Raw genomic sequence first — 19,751 nt, forward strand, 5'->3', positions numbered from 1 at the left:
TGCCTGGGTGGTGTACACACACACACACACACACACACACACACACACTCTGAGCCAAACACCCAAGGCGGTTTCTTGGACAGCAGGATGTACAGAAGTTATCAGACTGGTTGCTGATGGCATTAGTCAGCGAATGAGAATTCGCCCCGCAGTGCTGCTTGTTCCTGTGTTGTTACTGTAGGCATGTTTTTCACAGCGCTGATTGGCAGCCGTCCACCTCTGCACTGTAATAATCATCTTGACTGACAGTCATGTAATGTTGAAATGATACTCATCTCTGAAATGTCTGATCAGGCTAATCGTACATGGATTTATACTTAACGACACATCATTAAAACATAATGCAAAGAAAATGAGCATTTTTAGTTGTCTTGTTGTGCATTGCGAATTGACCTGCCCAATTCTTGTAGACTAGATTTGCTGTCGAATGCATCCATGCTTGGGTTAGTGTTTATTTTAGTATTATTTATGCAGTGTACTATTATAATGTCAATTAATATTAGCCTAATTTATTTCAGTTAGTTGCCAAAACATTTAAAAATATTATTGTAATTTTTATTTTTTATTTTTATTTAATAACAACAGTGAATGTGCATGTAAATGTTCTCTGACACAGCCTACTCGCACTCTGTTTCAGGGTCGTCCCGAGTTGACCCCAACAGCCATTAAGGCCGGAAAGCTCCTGGCCCGTAGACTGGTGGGCCATTCCGATGAGGTCATGAATTATGATAATGTGAGTTTTTCCTTACACCTGTCACGGGGTGTGGTGGTGGGAGTGCAGGAGTGCAGGTAGAAGGAGCGGAAGAAGTCCATTTGAACACGAAGATGACGTTTATTAACAGAATGCAGGCAGGAAGACAGGGAAACCGGAGCACATACCGGGTAACATTAAACATCGACCGACAAAGACACACTGAATGAGAATCAACTAAATACACAGCAGAATCAAACTAAACGAGGTGCAAACAGGTGAAAACGATGATGACGGGACGAGGAACAGGTGACTGATTGGGGAGTGAGTCCGGGAGTGGAAACAAAAGGATCCGGGGAGGTGTAGTGCAGATGACGAGACAAACAGGTGAAGACGAAGACTGTGACATCACTCCCCCCTCCCGGTAGGCGTGACCTCACGCCGAAACATCAGCGGGGAGGGGGGGTGGGCGCCCTGGAGGCTGTGGAGGACGTGGTCAGGAGCAGGGAGTCCCCCAGGGCGGAGCAGGATGAGGGCGTGGCCAGGGCGGAGCAGGGTGAGGGCGTGGCCAGGGCGGAGCAGGATGAGGGCGAGGCCAGGGCGGAGCAGGATGAGGGCGTGGCCAGGGCGGAGCAGGGAGAGGGCGTGGCCAGGGCGGAGCAGGGTGAGGGCGTGGCCAGGGCGGAGCAGGGTGAGGGCGTGGCCAGGGCGGAGCAGGATGAGGGCGAGGCCAGGGCGGAGCAGGATGAGGGCGAGGCCAGGGCGGAGCAGGATGAGGGCGAGGCCAGGGCGGAGCAGGATGAGGGCGTGGCCAGGGCGGAGCAGGATGAGGGCGTGGCCAGGGCGGAGCAGGGTGTGAGGACCTCTCGGGCGACCATGGCGGTGAGGTCCCTTCGGGCGGCCACGGCGGTGAGGTCCCTTCGGGCCCTTTCTCCGCCGTGGCCGGGACACTGGGCCCCCCCCCAAAAAATATTTGGGTTGAGTCCCCGGGTGAAGGGCAGATGGGGACTGGACGGTCTCGGGCTGGACGGTCTCGGGCTGGACGGTCTGGACGGTCTCTCGCTGGATGGTCTGGACGGTCTCTGGCTGGACGGTCTCTGGCTGGACGGTCTGGACGGTCTCTGGCTGGACGGTCTGGACGGTCTCTCGCTGGACGGTCTGGACGGTCTCTCGCTGGACGGTCTGGACGGTCTCTGGCTGGACGGTCTAGACGGTCTCTGGCTGGACGGTCTGGACGGTCTCTGGCTGGACGGTCTGGAGGGTCTCTCGCTGGACGGGCTGGACGGTCTCTCGCTGGACGGTCTGGACGGTCTCTCGCTGGATGGTCTGGACGGTCTCTGGCTGGACGGTCTCTGGCTGGACGGTCTGGACGGTCTCTCGCTGGACGGTCTGGACGGTCTCTCGCTGGACGGTCTGGACGGTCTCTCGCTGGACGGTCTGGACGGTCTCTGGCTGGACGGTCTCTGGCTGGACGGTCTGGACGGTCTCTGGCTGGACGTTCTGGACGGTCTCTGGCTGGACGGTCTGGACGGTCTCTGGCTGGACGGTCTGGACGGTCTCTCGCTGGACGGGCTGGACGGTCTCTCGCTGGACGGTCTGGACGGTCTCTCGCTGGACGGTCTGGACGGTCTCTGGCTGGACGGTCTGGACGGTCTCTGGCTGGACGGTCTGGACGGTCGCTGGCTGGACGGTCTGGACGGTCTCTGGCTGGACGGTCTGGACGGTCTCTGGCTGGACGGTCTGGACGGTCTCTGGCTGGATGGTCTGGACGGTCTCGGGCGATGGCTGGACGGGGCTGGTAGGAACCAGAGGTGAGGGGAACTCAGGTTCGGGATGGCTGGACGGAACCAGCGGGGCGGAGAGTACGTGCTCGGGAAGGCTGGACGGAACCAGCGGGGCTGAGAGTTCACACTCGGGAGAGCTGGACGGAACCAGCGGGGCGGAGAGCTCGTGCTCGGGAAAGCTGGACGGAACCAGCGGGGCTGAGAGTGCACGCTCGGGAGAGCTGGACGGAACCAGCGGGGCGGAGAGTTCGTGCTCGGGAAGGCTGGACGGAACCAGCGGGGCTGAGAGCTCGAGCTCGGGTAAGCTGGAAAGAACCAGCAGTGAGGAGCGTTCAGTCTCTGGAGGGCTGGACGGAACCAGCAGTGAAGAGCATTCAGTTTCTGGAGAGCTGGACGGAGCCAGCAGCGAGGAGCATTCAGTCTCTGGGGAGCTGGACGGAACCAGCAGTGAAGAGCATTCAGTCTCTGGAGAGCTGGACGGAACCAGCGGTGAAGAGCATTCAGTCTCTGGAGAGCTGGACGGAACCAGCGGTGAAGAGCATTCAGTCTCTGAAGAACTGGACGGAACCAGCAGTGAAGAGCATTCAGACTCGGGAGAGCTGGACGGGACCAGCAGTGAAGGGCATTCAATCTCTGAAGAACTGGACGGAACCAGCAGTGAAGAGCATTCAGACTCTGGAGAGCTGGACGGGACCAGCAGTGAAAGGCATTCAGTCTCTGAAGAACTGGACGGAACCAGCAGTGAAGAGCATTCAGACTCTGGAGAGCTGGACGGGACCAGCAGTGAAAGGCATTCAGTCTCTGAAGAACTGGACGGAACCAGCAGTGAAGAGCATTCAGTCTCTGGAGAACTGGACGGAACCAGCAGTGAAGAGCATTCAGACTCTGGAGAGCTGGACGGGACCAGCAGTGAAAGGCATTCAGTCTCTGAAGAACTGGACGGAACCAGCAGTGAAGAGCATTCAGACTCTGGAGAGCTGGACGGGACCAGTAGTGAAGAGCATTCAGACTCTGAAGAGCTGGACGGGACCAGCAGTGAAGAGCATTCAGTCTCTGAAGAACTGGACGGAACCAGCAGTGAAGAGCATTCAGACTCTGGAGAGCTGGACGGAACCAGCGGTGAAGAGGGCTCAGACGGGAGGACGATGATGGCTGGTGAGGTGATGATGGGTGTGTGTGGTTCGGACTGATGGGCGATGAGGGCTGATGCGGTGATGATGGGGTGTGTGTGGGGTTGAGTGGTGTTGTCATCTTCAGCCTCACCAACGGTGAAGGCTGACCCACTCAACCACAACACATGGTTCAGGTATCCAGTGAAGGTCCCTGGAAACGCTGCTGCTGGGGCTTGCTGGTACAGATGATCGTCCAAACCCAGCCAAAAGACTGACTTTAGGACGTCATCTGACCAACTTACCCCAGCAGAGAGCTCCAGGAACCTGACGACATACTCCTCGGAAGAGCGCCCGTCCTGAAACAGGTTGAAGGTGGTGAAAGCCGGGGTTAGGAGAAGTCCCATGCTGTTACTGGTGCGGTCGGTCGATCTGTCACGGGGTGTGGTGGTGGGAGTGCAGGAGTGCAGGTAGAAGGAGCGGAAGAAGTCCATTTGAACACGAAGATGACGTTTATTAACAGAATGCAGGCAGGAAGACAGGGAAACCGGAGCACATACCGGGTAACATTAAACATCGACCGACAAAGACACACTGAATGAGAATCAACTAAATACACAGCAGAATCAAACTAAACGAGGTGCAAACAGGTGAAAACGATGATGACGGGACGAGGAACAGGTGACTGATTGGGGAGTGAGTCCGGGAGTGGAAACAAAAGGATCCGGGGAGGTGTAGTGCAGATGACGAGACAAACAGGTGAAGACGAAGACTGTGACAACACCCATGTGTTCTCATTCTCTCTTTATTTCTGGATTAATCTTAAAGCCTGTCAAAAACATCTGAAAAAAATTATTATATATATATATATATATATATTAATTATATTTATATATAGTTATATATATATATATATATAGTTATTTATTTATTTATTTAATTTTTTTTTTCAGATGTTTTTGACAGGCTTTGAGATTAATCCAGAAATAAAGATATTAGAAATCTTTATTAAATAGTAATAAAGAAATCTTTATTAAATAGAAACAAAATAAGAAATTACTGTAATATAATTATAAACACACATTTTTAAAAATATATAAACACACAGACACCTGTGTGTGTGTATAATTACATTACAGTATTTTTTATTCTATACAGTGTATATATATATATATATATATATATATATATATATATTTTTTTTTATGTTTTTGACAGGCTTTGTGAGATTAATCCACACACATTCTATAATGTGTGATTACATTACAGTAATTTTTATAAGAATGTAATCATTAAAAACAAATGTAATCTCGCATATAAACTCAATATTGAAATGACTGGACAGTAAGGAGAATTACTTTTTAGAATATTGTCACAAAAATGTCCTGGTGCAACAAAAAACCTTGATGCAACCTTCTAGTCCTGCTTTTGGTATTTTTTTATTATGGATGTTCTCCAGTTAATTTATTTGTGTGTGTGTGTGTGTAGGTGGCCACTACAGTGTTCACTCCACTAGAGTATGGCTGTGTAGGTCTGTCTGAAGAAGAGGCTGAAGAGAGACACGGCAAAGACCAGATTGAGGTAAAATACAGCAATTTTTCCATGGGTGCTATTAGATACAATGTGAAGTGCAGTTATAAAATGGCAGCCACTGCAATACATGTTCAATACATGCAATTAATATTGCAGGATAGGGTGAACAATTCTTCCTCCAATAATATAGTTCATTATCCTAACTGTTGGCTCTACTATCATCCTAACTGTGGCTCTGGCTCTATTACTGTATACGTGTGTGTATGTGAATACTGGGTCCTCGCACACCTGCATGGCCCTAAAGCCTAAAGCATTCAGAGAGGGCTGTGCCTCTGGTTTGATTGACAGCTGTTCAGGAGGGCTGACTGATGCTTGTTGAGGTTGATGAGAGATGATCAAAAATGCAGTATCCCATTGGCCCTGACAGCTGTGAGCAGCATGTGTCGGCACGCCAGAGCGCTCGCTCTGAAGCTTGTTCAATAATGATGATTTCAACACCTAAAAAATGTTTAGTAACAGACACAAACATAACAGTAGCAGCACTTGTTTCCAATGATGAGCTCAAGTGATTGATGACTCAGGATGATGTCGTTGTTGGTGTATCATAGTTTTTGTTTTGTCTGGTTTAACAGGTGTACCATGCCTTCTACAAACCGCTCGAGTTCACTGTGGCTGAGAGAGATGCCACTCAATGCTATATAAAGGTATTTTAAAATAGTTACACACGCACACATACATATATATATATGTACATATATACACACACAAACTAAGACAATTTTCTATAGAAAATTACACTTCTCTAAAATAGAATTTAATTGATCTAAATCTAGTCAAAAGTAAAATTGTAGTACATATTTTTTTTTAACTATTTCAGAAAGTAAATGTCAAATGTTTCATAAATAGTTTAATTTCTCAAAAGAACTAGAGACTAATGTGTTGATTAGTGTAAAATGTATTTTGGGCCTTTTAACAAATATATATTTATGATATAATATACTGTGTGTGTGTGTGTGTGTATATATATATATATATATATATATATATATATATATATATATATATATGTGTATATATATGTGTGTATATATATATATATATATATATATATATATACATATATGTATATATTAGGGCTGTGCAAAAATTAATTGCGATTAATCGCATCCAAAATAAAAGTCTGTGTTTACATAATATATTTGTGTGTGCTGTATTTAATTATTTTGTATATATAAATACACACACATGCATGTATATATTTAAGAAAATGTGTTATTCATATATAAAATATTTATATTTATATAATATAGATTTTGTATTTATATATATATATACAGAATTTAAGCGCAAATAATTCTTAAAAATATACATGCATGCATAGGTATTTATTTATACAAAATAAATATATACAGCACACACAAATATATTTTTTATTTTGGATGCGATTAATCGCAATTAATTTTTGCACAGCCCTAGTATATATGTATGTATGTATGTATGTGTGTGTATATATATATATATATATATACTACACAAGCAACTGCAAAACATATTGATTATTCATTACAGCCGTTTTTAGGTATTATAGATAGGATTTCATAAAGATTATGTATCGGTTTCTTAGTAGACTGGAGTAATGGCTGCTGAAAAAAGGGTTTTAAAATAGAAATTGAGTTTTAATACTATAAGTTTAAGGTGAAGAGTAAAAGGATACATTTCTTTGGAAGTTCATGTAATAATATAATGATGGTCATCATATCTCAATTATTAACTAATAATAACTAAACCCATGTTCTCTTTCCTGCAGGTGATTTGTCTACGGGAGGGTGAGCAGCGTGTGCTGGGTCTGCATTTTACTGGGCCGAACGCTGGTGAAGTCACACAGGGCTTTTCTTTGGGCTTCCAGTAAGTAACCTGCACGTGATGTTGAGCTGGAGTCAGATTACATTCATTTGATTTGATCTGCTCTGATATCACCCAGGTGTCTGTTTCATTACACATACATTTGCGTGTAAATTCAAATCAGAGTGCGTTACAACACCTGTGGGCGAATGAATACAACGTCTGTGTGTTTATATCTGCAGGTGTGGGCTTACCTATGGACACCTCAGGAACACGGTCGGGATACACCCCACCTGCGCCGAGGAGTTCACCAAACTCAACATCACTAAACGCTCCGGTCTTGACGCCACGGTAACGGGCTGCTGAGGTTAAGCGTCCCTTCCCTGATCACTCGAGCACACGGGAACCAGTAAACAGGGTTATGATCATGTGAGTTATGGAGTTACAGGAAGCATCTCATGAAAATTCAGGGCTTTCAGTCTTCGCTCTTCCGTTTTTATCTCGTCTCTGTGCACATCAGGGCCTTATCGAATGACCACAGAATGCAAATGTATTTCAGTTTAATATATGATAGTACGTGCTCTATGAGTCCAAATCCAGGAGAGTTCGGCTAGCTTTTTACCACAGGTCAAGATAATCCAATAAGGTCCTCACGTTTGCTCTACAGAATACGAACGCGGATCCAGGTTAGAGCAACACGGACCGCAAGCGACGTTGCGAACAGATAAACACGGCCATAAATCAGGATTAAACCCCCATTACAGTTTGCTGAAATGAGAACCGTTGGAGAAAGTGGCCTAATGTTTCTGAAATATATTCTCCAAATATTGTTGTTTCTCTGGTTGTACTTCCTGTCCATTAGTCATGCGCCACTCCTGACACTGATGGATGGGATAGGCCCGTCGCTGCGCTGACACCACCCCTTTTCCCAGGGACGTAGACAAACACTCGGTGAGCGGCGTGTCACTCAAACGCAGAACCCGGTCGTGGACAGAGTGAGCGCTTGTTTAGTCCTGGACTTCAGGAGTTTCCCCAGTGCACAGCGGGAGCAGAGAGTACGTGTTACAATAACATACTCTCCTGCCCCTGATGTCTCTGCTCAAAGCCTAAAAGAAGTCAGTACCACCGGCTGCCTAAAGGTGGCAGTGTTTGCTTCCTTTTCCCCCTGTTCTTCACTCACACAAATCTCAGAGCTGAGTAGTCATTATGAATCAAGTCACAGTTAATCACAGGCAGAATGTTAAGATTAATTGAACACTTGCCGGGCAGTTATCGCTCCATAGGTTTAGCTTATCTGTTGTTTGTGTACTTGGCTAATAGCTTTGGCTTATGGTGCTGCCGCCCGCTCTGAGGGAAGTTAAACTGCAACTATTCCCTGAAGTTCAATTCATTTTGTGACTGGAAATCTGTGTACTTTCAAACCAGATATAGTATGAAAAGCACATGTGCATTTTGAAACGTACTGATATATAATGTCCGCAGATGCAAATCTAATTGTAATGCAAGATTTTACGTTTTTGTCGGTCAGAACACTGATGAAGGAAATTAGATTTGTAGTGGTTGCTCTTTGTCCATTAAATTACAAGGAGGCTTTCAAACTTTAAAAAGGATTTAATAGCTTCATAAAAGTGACCATAACGACTGTATTACATGTGTTTTGTAGTCATATGATAGATTTCGTTATATGTTCCACAAATCTAAGTTGTTATTGACTTCAAATCTCCCACCTTAGTTTTGTTCGCTGCATTCATGAGATAAGTAGCGGTGCTGGATTTATGAACAAATCTTTTTTTTTTTTTTTTTTCAATAATTCGATTGATCCAGATCACAAAACCGACCTGAATAATTAATTCACGTTCAAGTTCAAACTCGACCTAAAAGTGTAACAATTTCCTCTGTTCCTCACACAAAGCTATCATATATAGCTCATGAGACCTATTAACAACTTTTATGTTCTATATTTACAGCTTCATTGTAGCATGGAAATGAGCCACCAGAATAATTGTTCCATGAAAGCCTTTATTTCTTTGTGTAACACTAAAAGAAGAAATACAGGTTTGGAAAAGCGTGAGGGGGAGTAAATAATGGCACAATGTATATTTTTGGACAAAATATCACTTCAGTTGTTTAGTAAAATGGGTAATAAAGTTAATCTGGGCATTTGCATTTGTAATGCAGTTAAAAACAGATATGCAAAACGTATAAAACACCTGGACGAGTCATAGTCGCTCAATTTGTTCTAGAAGTTCTGTAGTTATACATGCTGTATGCAAAATGAATATGAAATCCGCGTAAGAAACGCTAGTCAAGATTTCAATGCCTCATACCCCATCCTTAAAGGAGTAGTTCACTTTTAAAAAAACTTTTGCTGATAATTTACTCACCCCCATGTCATCCAAGGTATCCATGTCATTCTTTCTTCAGTCGAAAAGAAATTAAGGTTTTTGATGAAAACATTCCAGGATTTTTCTCCATATAATGGACTTCAATGGGAACCAAACGGTTCAAGGTCCAGAAGACAGTTTCAGTGCAAACTGCAAACTGTTCAAAGGGCTTTAAACGATTCCAGACGATGAATAAGGGTCTTCATCAAAATGAACGAATCTTTTCCCGAGTCAACTCGTTCATTTCATCGTTGAATGAACCAAATGACACGAAAAAGATTCGTCAATTTTGATGAACGAGTTCAAACAGTAGAGTCACGAATGCGCATCACAGAACAGAGCAAGGTGACCATTTGAGCTCTTTTTTTTTTTTAATGAGCGATCGTTTCGCTTGATAAGATCCTTATTTATCGTCTGGAATTGTTTAAAGCCCTTTCAACAGTTTGCAGTTTGCACTGAAACTGTCTTTTGGACCTTGAACCGTTTGGTTCCCATTGAAGTCCATTATATGGAGAAAAATCCTGGAATGTTTTCATCAAAAACCTTAATTTCTTTTCGACTGAAGAAAGAAAGACAAAGTGAGTAAATTATCAGCAAAAGTTTTTTTGTTTTTAAAACTGAACTACTCCTTTAAAGGGACAGTTCACCTAAAATTGAACATTTTCATCATTTACTCGTGCTGTTCCAAACTTTCTTCGACGGAACACAAAAGAAGGTTGCCAAACAGTTTTGGTTTGGAGACTTCTCTCAAAATGTTTTTCTTTTAGTTTTATGTTCTGCTGAAATCATTCATACAAGTTTAGAACTTGGAGTAAATGAAGACAGAAACACTTCGCATTGTGTAAAATATCAATTGGTTTCATGAGAATGCCATAGACTTGGGAGTGAAGAACGGTATATCTGGAGTTTGTTTTTGTTTGAAGTCTAATCTGCCCTGGCTCTGATTAATGAGCCTGAGAGAGGAGTGACAGCCTGCTGTGGAGAGGAGCACTGCGCTACCAGGTTTATTTGTACCCAGGACTGATGGGAAGAGGGGGGTACCGTGTGCTCGAGTCAGGGACGGGGTGCTGACTGAAGAACCCTGACCCCAACACACTACCACCAACAGCTTGGCTCTATCAACCCACACACACACACACACACAACACACTCACAGCCGGAGCTGCGCCACAACACAGAAATATGCGGGAGCTTATTTGTCCAAAGTGTTCAGATATACTAGCGTATGTCATGTTACTGTTCAAACTTTGACATTTTCTCGCTCAAATCTAAATGTTATATGTAAAATTGAAATTAAAACAGTTATCGGCATTGATTGTCTCTCTGAAATGTTGATAAAATATGCTTTAGACACATTACCCGCAGGCCAGCTTGAGACGGCAGCTCCGATCCCCCCCCAAACACACACACACACACACACACTGTGAAGGGTCAGGGTTCAACTTTCAAGGGCCCAGCTAATGATGACTTGCACTAAAAGCCAAAACTGGAGAGGGCGAGTCTGATGTCACCTGGCGTCACATTTATTCCTGTAAATAGAGAAGCCTGATTTGGCTTAAGCTATGCGCTGGATCATTTATATGTGTGTAGTAAAATATACAAGTGTACAGTTGCACCATTAAAATAATGATAGATTCTGTTCTGTCCTCTGTTTTTTTTTCAGATGGTGTGTATTTACTTTGTGTGAGCAACCTCACTGACTATTTCCTATATAAGCAGCATACTTTCTCTTTTTTTAATTGTTGATTGTGTGTTTTTCAGCCATTGTGTCGTGTCTTCATTTTTTTTTTTTGTAGCGTCTTACAGAGTGTTGCGCTTTCGGTTTGTGTGTATTCCGTCTGTTCTTCGTGTTTTACATGTTGTACAACTTCTATGAAGCTATTCACACAGAATGTTTTTGCATGTAAAATGTGAGACAGATAAGTGGACGGTCTTTTTTTTTTTAGATTAAAGGGATAGTTCACTTTGAAATTAATTTTTGGTATGTTTTAGCTTACCTCAAGGGCATCCAAGATGTAGGTGTCTTTGTTTCCACGGTATTTTAAATTTTGTTATTTTTAGGTCAAACCGTTCTTGTCTGTCAGTCATATAATGGAAGTTTATGGGGTCTACCCTGGGTTTGCAAGGGGTAAAAACAATATAAATACTGTTAGTTTTCTCACACAAACCGCTCGTTTCGTGTCTTAGGCCATCAATGTGTACTTACATTTACGAGTCATTAAATCATGTTTAATTTAGACTTCCCTGTGCATGCTCTTTGAGGTGGTGACCATATACCTCCATTATATGACTCACAGACAAGAACGGTTTGACCTAAAAATATAAAAATTGAAAATATTGTGGAAACAAAAACACCTACATCTTGGATGCCCTTGAGGTAAGCTAAATCATATCAAAAATAGTTTCAAAGTGAACTATCCCTTTAACTTCTTTTAACTTGAGCGCTGCGTTGCAAGACATACAAAACGTTTTTGAATGTTTACATTGAAAAACAATGGAAAATTAGCCCAAAAGGATTCTAAATAGGCAGCAACTTCAAGTGTACACTAAATTCACGTGATCCACATGGAAGACGGAACTCGCAATTGATTTCAAGTTACAACACAAAAAGCATATAATAAACATAAAACTGCATAACAAAAATATTAGCTAAAATAGTCAATTTTTATATTATTGTACCTTTTATTTCACCAATAATTTTCGGTATTTAAAGCAATGTTTTATTTTTCGTTAGTGTTTCGCTCTTCTTGACTCTCAACTCCATATGGAACTTGTTGCAATGCATTCTGGGATTGCAACAAGAAAAGCATTTGGTCGAAATTAGATATCTGAAAAAGCTTAATATTGCTTTCTACCTTTGTGACTGTAGTGCCTATGTGTTCTTAAAATGCGATTAAGGTTAGGCCGCTCACTAGGATTTGAGACAGAGCTAATACGGTTCAAAAGTTTGGTGTCAGTATGAGTTATATTTTTTAAAAATAAATATTTTTTTTCAGCTAGGATGCATTAAATTGATCAAGAGTGACGGTAAAAGATGTATAATGTTACAAAAGATTTCAGTTTCAAATAAATTCATCAAAGAGTCCTAAAATATGTGACAGTTTCTACTAAGATATTAGGCAGTACTGTTTTCAACTGTTTTCCTGAGCAACAAATCAGCATATTAGAATGATTTCTGAAGGATCATGTGACACTGAAGACTGGAGTAATGATGCTGAAAATTCAGCTTTTACTTCACAGGAATAAATGACATTTATAAAATAATAGTATTTCTCAATATTACAGTGTTTTAACTGTATTTTTAATCAAATAAATGCAGCCTTGGTGAGCATAAGAGCCTTCTTTCAAATGTAAAAACCTTGCAGACCCTAAATTTTTAACTGTGTGTGTGTGTGTGTGTGTGTGTGTGTAAGGTCAGCTCCCGAGGAGTTCTCTCTCAGCAGGGGTGGTCACGGTATGACCTCTCGCTGTCTTCGCTGACAGGCTCCTCGGCAATGCCGACCTGTCAGTCAAAGCTGCACAACAACAATGGCAGAAATTCCTCTCTGTTTGTTTGCGTAAGGACGGGGCTCTCACAAACCCTGAAACTCTTAACGTTGTCACCCCTAAAACGTTCCTAACTCCGAGCTCTCTCCACAGCCATTAAGGGAAAAGCCAACCCCGTCGTCCACTGAGAGAAAAGCGACACGCTTTCAGCATTTCTTTCTCTTTCCAAATGGAACAAATGTACGTAAATCCACCTTGAAACACACTTAGCAGAACATGTCAACATGTCAAGGTGGGTTGGGTGGATATTTAGCGTCTTAATCCTCCGCTATTGTGGGTTGACAGTCGGAATCAGTGTGTTTGAGCTGGGAGTTGTGGATGCGAGTCAGGCGGCCCTCATCACCCTTCTGGGGGTTTACACTCATGCTGGTTGTACAGCCCTACGCTTGTGTCCAAAGCCCTGGGAGGAGAAACAAATATCTACCTTGTGTAAACATACGTTTGCAAAAGTTTGGCATAGAAAAGGGGGATTATTGGTAAAATGAATAGGGGCCATGCAATTATAGTCCTTTTTTTTTCCTGATGTGTGTCGGATTGAACGTGTGTGATCATGCTGATTTATTTGATAAAAAATACACTGTAAAAATGAATATGCTTTATCTAATCAATAAAATTGTGGCAACAGATTACAAGCAATATTATTTATTAAATTGAACAAATTAGAATTGAGTAATCAAATTAATATTCTAATTAATTCTAATTTGTACAATTTAATTAATAATATTGCTCGTAATATGTTGCCACAATTTTATTGATTAGATAAAGCATATTATTTTTTTCAGTGTACTGTCAAAACTGAAATATTATTTCAATTTAAATGAATTATTTGAATATATTATTTTTAAAAGTCATTTATTCATGTGATGAGTCTTCACGGTCATTCAGAAATAATTCTAATATGCTGATTTGCTGCTCAAGAAACATTTTTTTTATTATTATCAATGTTGAAAACATCTGTGCTGCTTGCACTCTAAAAAAATCCTGGGTTGTTTTAACCTAATTTTGGGTCAAATATGGCCAAACCCAGCAGTTGGGTTAAATTTTCTAATTGCATTTTTTAATGCAACATTTGGATTTGTCCATATTTGACCCAAAATTGGGTTAAAACAACCCAGCATTTTTTAGAGTGGTGGACAATCATATAAGCCACACTATCATGCCTCATTTATGTGTGGTTTGTATAGTCTTTTTAAATGTAATATGTAAAATTCTTAATAATTCTACATCCCTGCTAACAAAAAATAGGGGTAGCACTTTATTTCACAAAGCATGTTCCTAATCTACGTAGAATGTACTTATTACAGTAATTAGCTGCAATTACAACCAGGTATTAACCTTGAACCTACTCCTAAACCTAACCGTAACCCCTTTATTTATCTTATATTACCCAGTATTTTCATAGGTACGCTGTAATTACAACATGTACTGTCAAATAAAGTGCAACCAAATGAAGAACGTTTTGCTAATAGTCCCATTAAGTTATTAAAACATTATTTCTGAATGTACTCTGAACACCCACTATTGTTGTATAGACTATAGTTTGTGATTTGCTTGGATGAAACCAAACAAAATGGGAAGTGGTGAATCAGCTGTCATTATCTCAGCTATCTTCTTTATTTGTTTTTCAGTAATTAAATAATGACAGTTAGTCGTCAGACAGATAGACAGACTTTATTTTGCATAAAACAATATATCAATAAATATGCCACTGAGATAATGAGGCATTTGATTTGCTGCATCACACCCGAGAGGGTTTGTTCTGTTGTTGTCTGCTTTCGTTCTTTCTGTGGGACGGTGTGAGACATGCCTCACGGGCTCCATCTCCAAAACCTCCCTTGTGCTGTTTACTGTAAACACTCACCGTTATGCAGAATGCAGTACTTTTACTTCACAGGGAAATCATTTTTTAAGTGTTTTGTTTGTGTATGCCAAGCACTTATTTTAACAGAAAACTTAGGGTTAATTGTGTTTTTAAGCAATCTTACTTTTCCATCTGTGATCCAATGCTTGTAACTTTGCCATTAAAGGAATAGTTTGCTTAAAAAAATCTAAATTTGAACTCCTATGACTTACTTTCTTCTGCTTATAGTATTCAGAGGATGTTTCAAGCTATAAAGAAACACGGAAACACGAAAGTGCAATAAAAGTCTGTTGACAGAAATTCTTCAAATGACAGATTTGATTGACATTTGAGGTTTGGGTTTTTTTTGTCCTTTTTTGAGCTTGACATCCTTGGTTTTACTTTCGTTTTATGTAAACAGCAACAAGGATTTTTGGCTAAACATCTCCTCTTGTATTCCCATATGAAATAGAAATTCGGACGACAGGAGGTTGAGTAAATGATAATAAATTCTCCATTAGGTTGAATTCCTCCTTTCAATTTGAATCAAGATGCCGAGTCATCTCTCCAGCTCTTCCACAGCGTGTCTCTTTCTCACTGTTCAATCTTCATTCAGGTGATTAAATGCTCATTGATTCTGGTTCTGTGTTCTTTCACTCAAGTCTTCAGATCTGCAGTGGTGAGAAATTCCTGCCAAAACATTTCTTCTTCACTCCTACTCTCCGTCCTCTCTCCCTGCCCTGTGGCACTGTGATTATTATCCTCACACTCTCTGTCATAAATCACCTTATCTTTACTGGCTGTGACAATACTTCCCACTCTACAGCCACAACATTAACCCTGGGCTGGATGACTTTCAATGAACATGCCACATTCTCTCTCTCTCTTTCTCTCTCTCACACACTCACTCACTCACTCACTGTGAATCAGAGACATACACTACCAGTCAAAAGTTTCGAGACACCTACTCATTCTTTGTAAGGACAATTTTTCCAGGGAATTTTTTGGATCTTGTATGTCTGCCTGACAGGTTTTGGCAACTCATCCATCCATCCAAAAAAAATAAAATATAATATATATATATATATATATATATATATATATATACATACATGAACAAAAAAATACTTGATGAATAAAAGACATTCATCAAAAAAAAATTAAACATTGGAAAAAAATATATATATATATATTCATATATTTATATATATATTCACAAACAAATATAATTGATGAATAAAAGACATTCATCAAAAAAATTAAACATTGGGAAAAAAATTATATATATATATATGTACAGTATATGTGTGTGTATGTATGCATATATATATATATATATATATATATATATATATATATATATATATATATGCATTAAATTGATCAAAAGTCAAGATGTGTAATGTTACATTTCTATTTCCAATAAATGATGTTTGTTTCATCAAAGAATAAATTCATTTCAAGAAAAAAAATATATATCATGGTTTCCAGAAAAAAATATTAAACAGGACAATTGTTTTCAACATTGAAAATAATAAGAAATATTTCTTGAGCAGCAAATATTTCTGAAATATTTCTGAAGGATGGTGTGACCCTGAAGACTGGAGAAATTATGCTAAAAATTCACATAACATTTTGTTCATTTTAAAGTATATTCAAATTATATTTTTTTTTTAATTGTAATACCTTTTTTTTCAATCAAACATGAGATTTACTTAAAAAAATATAACAAAAGTCTTAACCCAGACTTCTGGACGATATAAACAGAATGTGAATGGAAATTTGAAATCTGTACAGGACAGTGTTGAGCATCATTTAGATGCTGATGTTTTCTTATTTCCTTTCTTATACAATTACTATAGAGTAATTTAATGTTATTTAGACACTTAAAGACCCATTTATAGTAAACCTCATTGCATTAGATATCAAACCAAGTGGCATCCTTTTATTCAGAACTACTGTAATTATTTTGCAAATGCAATGCCGTTCATTCTTTGTGTGTTTCACAGCTGTGGAGTATTATGACAAACCCTGTAGGGTGAGGGCATCAGCCAGAGCTGTAGGGAGGTTCAAACCTCTGAGATAAGGCCATGAGTCTCTAATGTACGATCCTCTCTCTCTCTCATCCCCTTCACCAGCTCCAGGGAGGATCTTAACCTTGTGCTGAGAGGAGCAGGATATCTGCCTGGCTTGGGTCTCTGCCATGCCCTCACTGGAGGAGTGTTATTAGATTCTGCTTTTCACAGACACCAGCAGTCCATCCTCACCCTCCCACCCCCACACACACATACAGAGAGACGGCTGGGAGATGATGCAGAAGTCCAAAACATCTCAACCGAGGTTTGTGTTATCCAAAACCATGCAAACATGTCTAAAATAAACATTTAATTTGGCATAGTTCTGTATGCATTTATAATGTTGCAAAAGATTATTTCAAATAAATGTTGTTGTTTTAATGAAGAGAAGAGAAGTGGTCCAAGCACTGAGCCCTGAGGCACTCCAGTAGCTATATGTTAGGTCTTAGACATCACACCCCTCCACGTCACTCTAAAGGACGTACCTGAGAGGTAAGACTTGAAGCACTGGAGTGCATTTCCCAAGATGCCCTTCACCTTTAGGATTGACAGGTGGTTAATTGTGTCAAAGACAGCAGACAGATACGGCAAGATGAAAACTGAGGATTTGGAAGCTGCTCTTGCCAGTACTGAAAGCAGGGCAGTTTGCTTTTGAAACCAGACTGATTGTTGTCCAAGAGGTTGTTCTGTGTAAGAAAGGAAGAGATCTGGTTGAAAACATCTCGTTGGAATGGAAGAAGGGATACCAGTATGTAATTTTCCAGATGTGCTAGATTTATCGTGGGTTTCTTAAGCAGTGGGGTTACCCGAGCCTGCTTAAAAGCTGTGGGAAAGGAACCAGTGTGAAGAGATGTGTTTATGATAGGCATGAGTGTGGGTACAACTGAGAAAGAAATGGTTTGAAGTAGATTAGTGGGAATAGGATCAAGCGGACAGGTGGTAGGGTGATTGGAAAGGAGAAGTTTGGAGACTTCTGCCTTTGAAAGGTAGAGAGAAGGAGGGTAGAATATGTGCGTTAGCTGGTAAAATGTGTGTCAGTTTGTGGATGGTAAATTGGCCGCTGATGGCGGTTCTTTTATCTATGAAGAATATGGCAAAATCGTAAGCTGTTAGGGTTGATGATGAAGGAGGAGGAGGATGGTTGGAAGGTTTTGAAAAGCATGCGAGAGATACACTCTTAGAAGAAAAGGTTCTATATAGAACCTTAAAACGTATTTGGAACCCCTACTTGGTCAATAGAACCTTTTACCCAAAAAAATGGTTCTATATAGAAGCATTTTGGAGTTCCACATATGAAGCGGGGGATGGAACCATTTCTGGTTCTAAATAGAACCATTTCTTCTAAGAGTGTGTGGGAAAATTGGTTATTGTTCGACTCAGGTTGATGCACTGAATCAAAAGAATTATAAGACGAACACTAACGTTTACAATAGGTGCCTACAGACCTTCGGCGCTTGGCCCCTAATAAATAAATAAATGCTTCTGAATGGGATGTGCATTCAATAACTGATGAAGGTATGTGTTGAATATTGCAGATTTCGTTGTAATATAGCTTCTTTAGTGTGATACAAATCACGTTAAACAGTGATCACATTATTAAAAAAAAAAAATGTAATTGTACATTTAAAAATTTTGAACTCTTATTACTTACATATCAGATGTGGGCCGGATCTGGGCCGACCTTATGTTGTTGTCTGGGCTGCAGTGCTGATTTTTACATCACTGAACGACTAATAATGTACAAATACAAAACTATGTAACATTGTATTACTATTAGAAGTGCATAATGGGCAGAATTTACTGTAGTTATTTTCAAAAGGATCTGTAACATCAAGTTCATGCCTGACTGGTCTAAAAGAGAGGCTTGTTTGACTAAAAGCTTATCTAATTTAGTGATGAGCTGTAAGCTGACCTACACGCCCCTGTGACGAGAGAGAGCCAAGGGATTTCCTTTCCTTTTCCACCATCAAGATGGACAATGTTCGGCCCCCTCCTCAGGCCCAGGGAGACCGCAGCGCTCCCTCACTGGCATTGTGGTATATTGTGGGTAATCCGAGATGGCACCAATAATTAATGGTTACGTGGGGCATGGCATCTGACCAGTCTGAGCAGAAGTTGCCGTTTTTAAGGGCCCCCTCTGCAGGGTCACCGGCCTGCCGCCTTCCATTTACGTTAATTGCATCTCATCACTCCATGATGCTTGCTGAATACTGATCAGTGTAAGTGGAACATAATGCATTATGCATTTTAATTTCTGGTTCAATTATATATTTAATATAGCTAGAGTTTGTGTGTATATGAGTTCTATGTTTATCTTTCTATCTATCTGTCTGTCTGTCTATCTATCTAAATCTATCTTTGGTTGGCCGAGCTTTTATATGATCAAATTATCTTGTGATTGCTTGAATTAATGCAGATTAATGCATTGCAAATGGAGATTATATCACAAACAACAATAAACTTTTTAAACAATACTATTCCACATCATTGTCAATAAATATGGTTATTTTGTCTATTTTTGGTTATTTTTGCATTTATTTTAATTCTACATATTTGAATATGCCCTTAATCATTTAAATATTGTGCATAATACCATGTTTAATATAATTTTTAAATAGTTACATTTCTTAATTCAGTTCATTTGTCACACTGAACAAAGTCAACTGCATTGCATTCTGATTTTGTGGGCAGTAGTGCAGATGTAGAAAGAGTTGTATGTCATTAAAGATCGAGTGGAGAAGCGTGATTTAGTAGGTCGTTCCCACGCTGTTTGAGACTCTCACCGTGATGGGTTTTCAGAACCACCTAGAAAAAAGTGTATTAATGCTTTAAATTTCCTCATCTATAGATCGCCTCACATTCCTTCAACATTCTGCGCAGCACCTGTGTCCTTGTGGATCTTATTGTCTCATTTAAGAGAGATGAAGAGATGCATGGAGAGATGGAG

At 40.6% G+C, this 19,751-nt stretch overlaps 1 protein-coding gene across 1 annotated transcript in view; it reads left to right on the forward strand.

Annotated features, from left to right (window-relative positions):
- txnrd2.2 (thioredoxin reductase 2, tandem duplicate 2) overlaps positions 1 to 10,982 on the forward strand; it is a 31,527-nt gene extending 20,545 nt beyond the window's left edge. Inside the window, exons 13-17 of the mRNA XM_039659673.2 lie at positions 638 to 733; positions 5,073 to 5,165; positions 5,750 to 5,821; positions 6,925 to 7,022; positions 7,202 to 10,982. Of these exons, the coding sequence (XP_039515607.2) occupies positions 638 to 733; positions 5,073 to 5,165; positions 5,750 to 5,821; positions 6,925 to 7,022; positions 7,202 to 7,331 (489 nt within the window). The 3' untranslated portion in view covers positions 7,332 to 10,982. The remainder of the gene's footprint in view (positions 1 to 637; positions 734 to 5,072; positions 5,166 to 5,749; positions 5,822 to 6,924; positions 7,023 to 7,201) is intronic.
- Positions 10,983 to 19,751: the final 8,769 nt, after the last annotated feature.

The sequence above is a fragment of the Pimephales promelas genome, chromosome 4 (genome assembly GCF_988280905.1).
Source record: "Pimephales promelas chromosome 4, fPimPro1.hap1.1, whole genome shotgun sequence".
Lineage (NCBI taxonomy): Eukaryota > Metazoa > Chordata > Actinopteri > Cypriniformes > Leuciscidae > Pimephales > Pimephales promelas.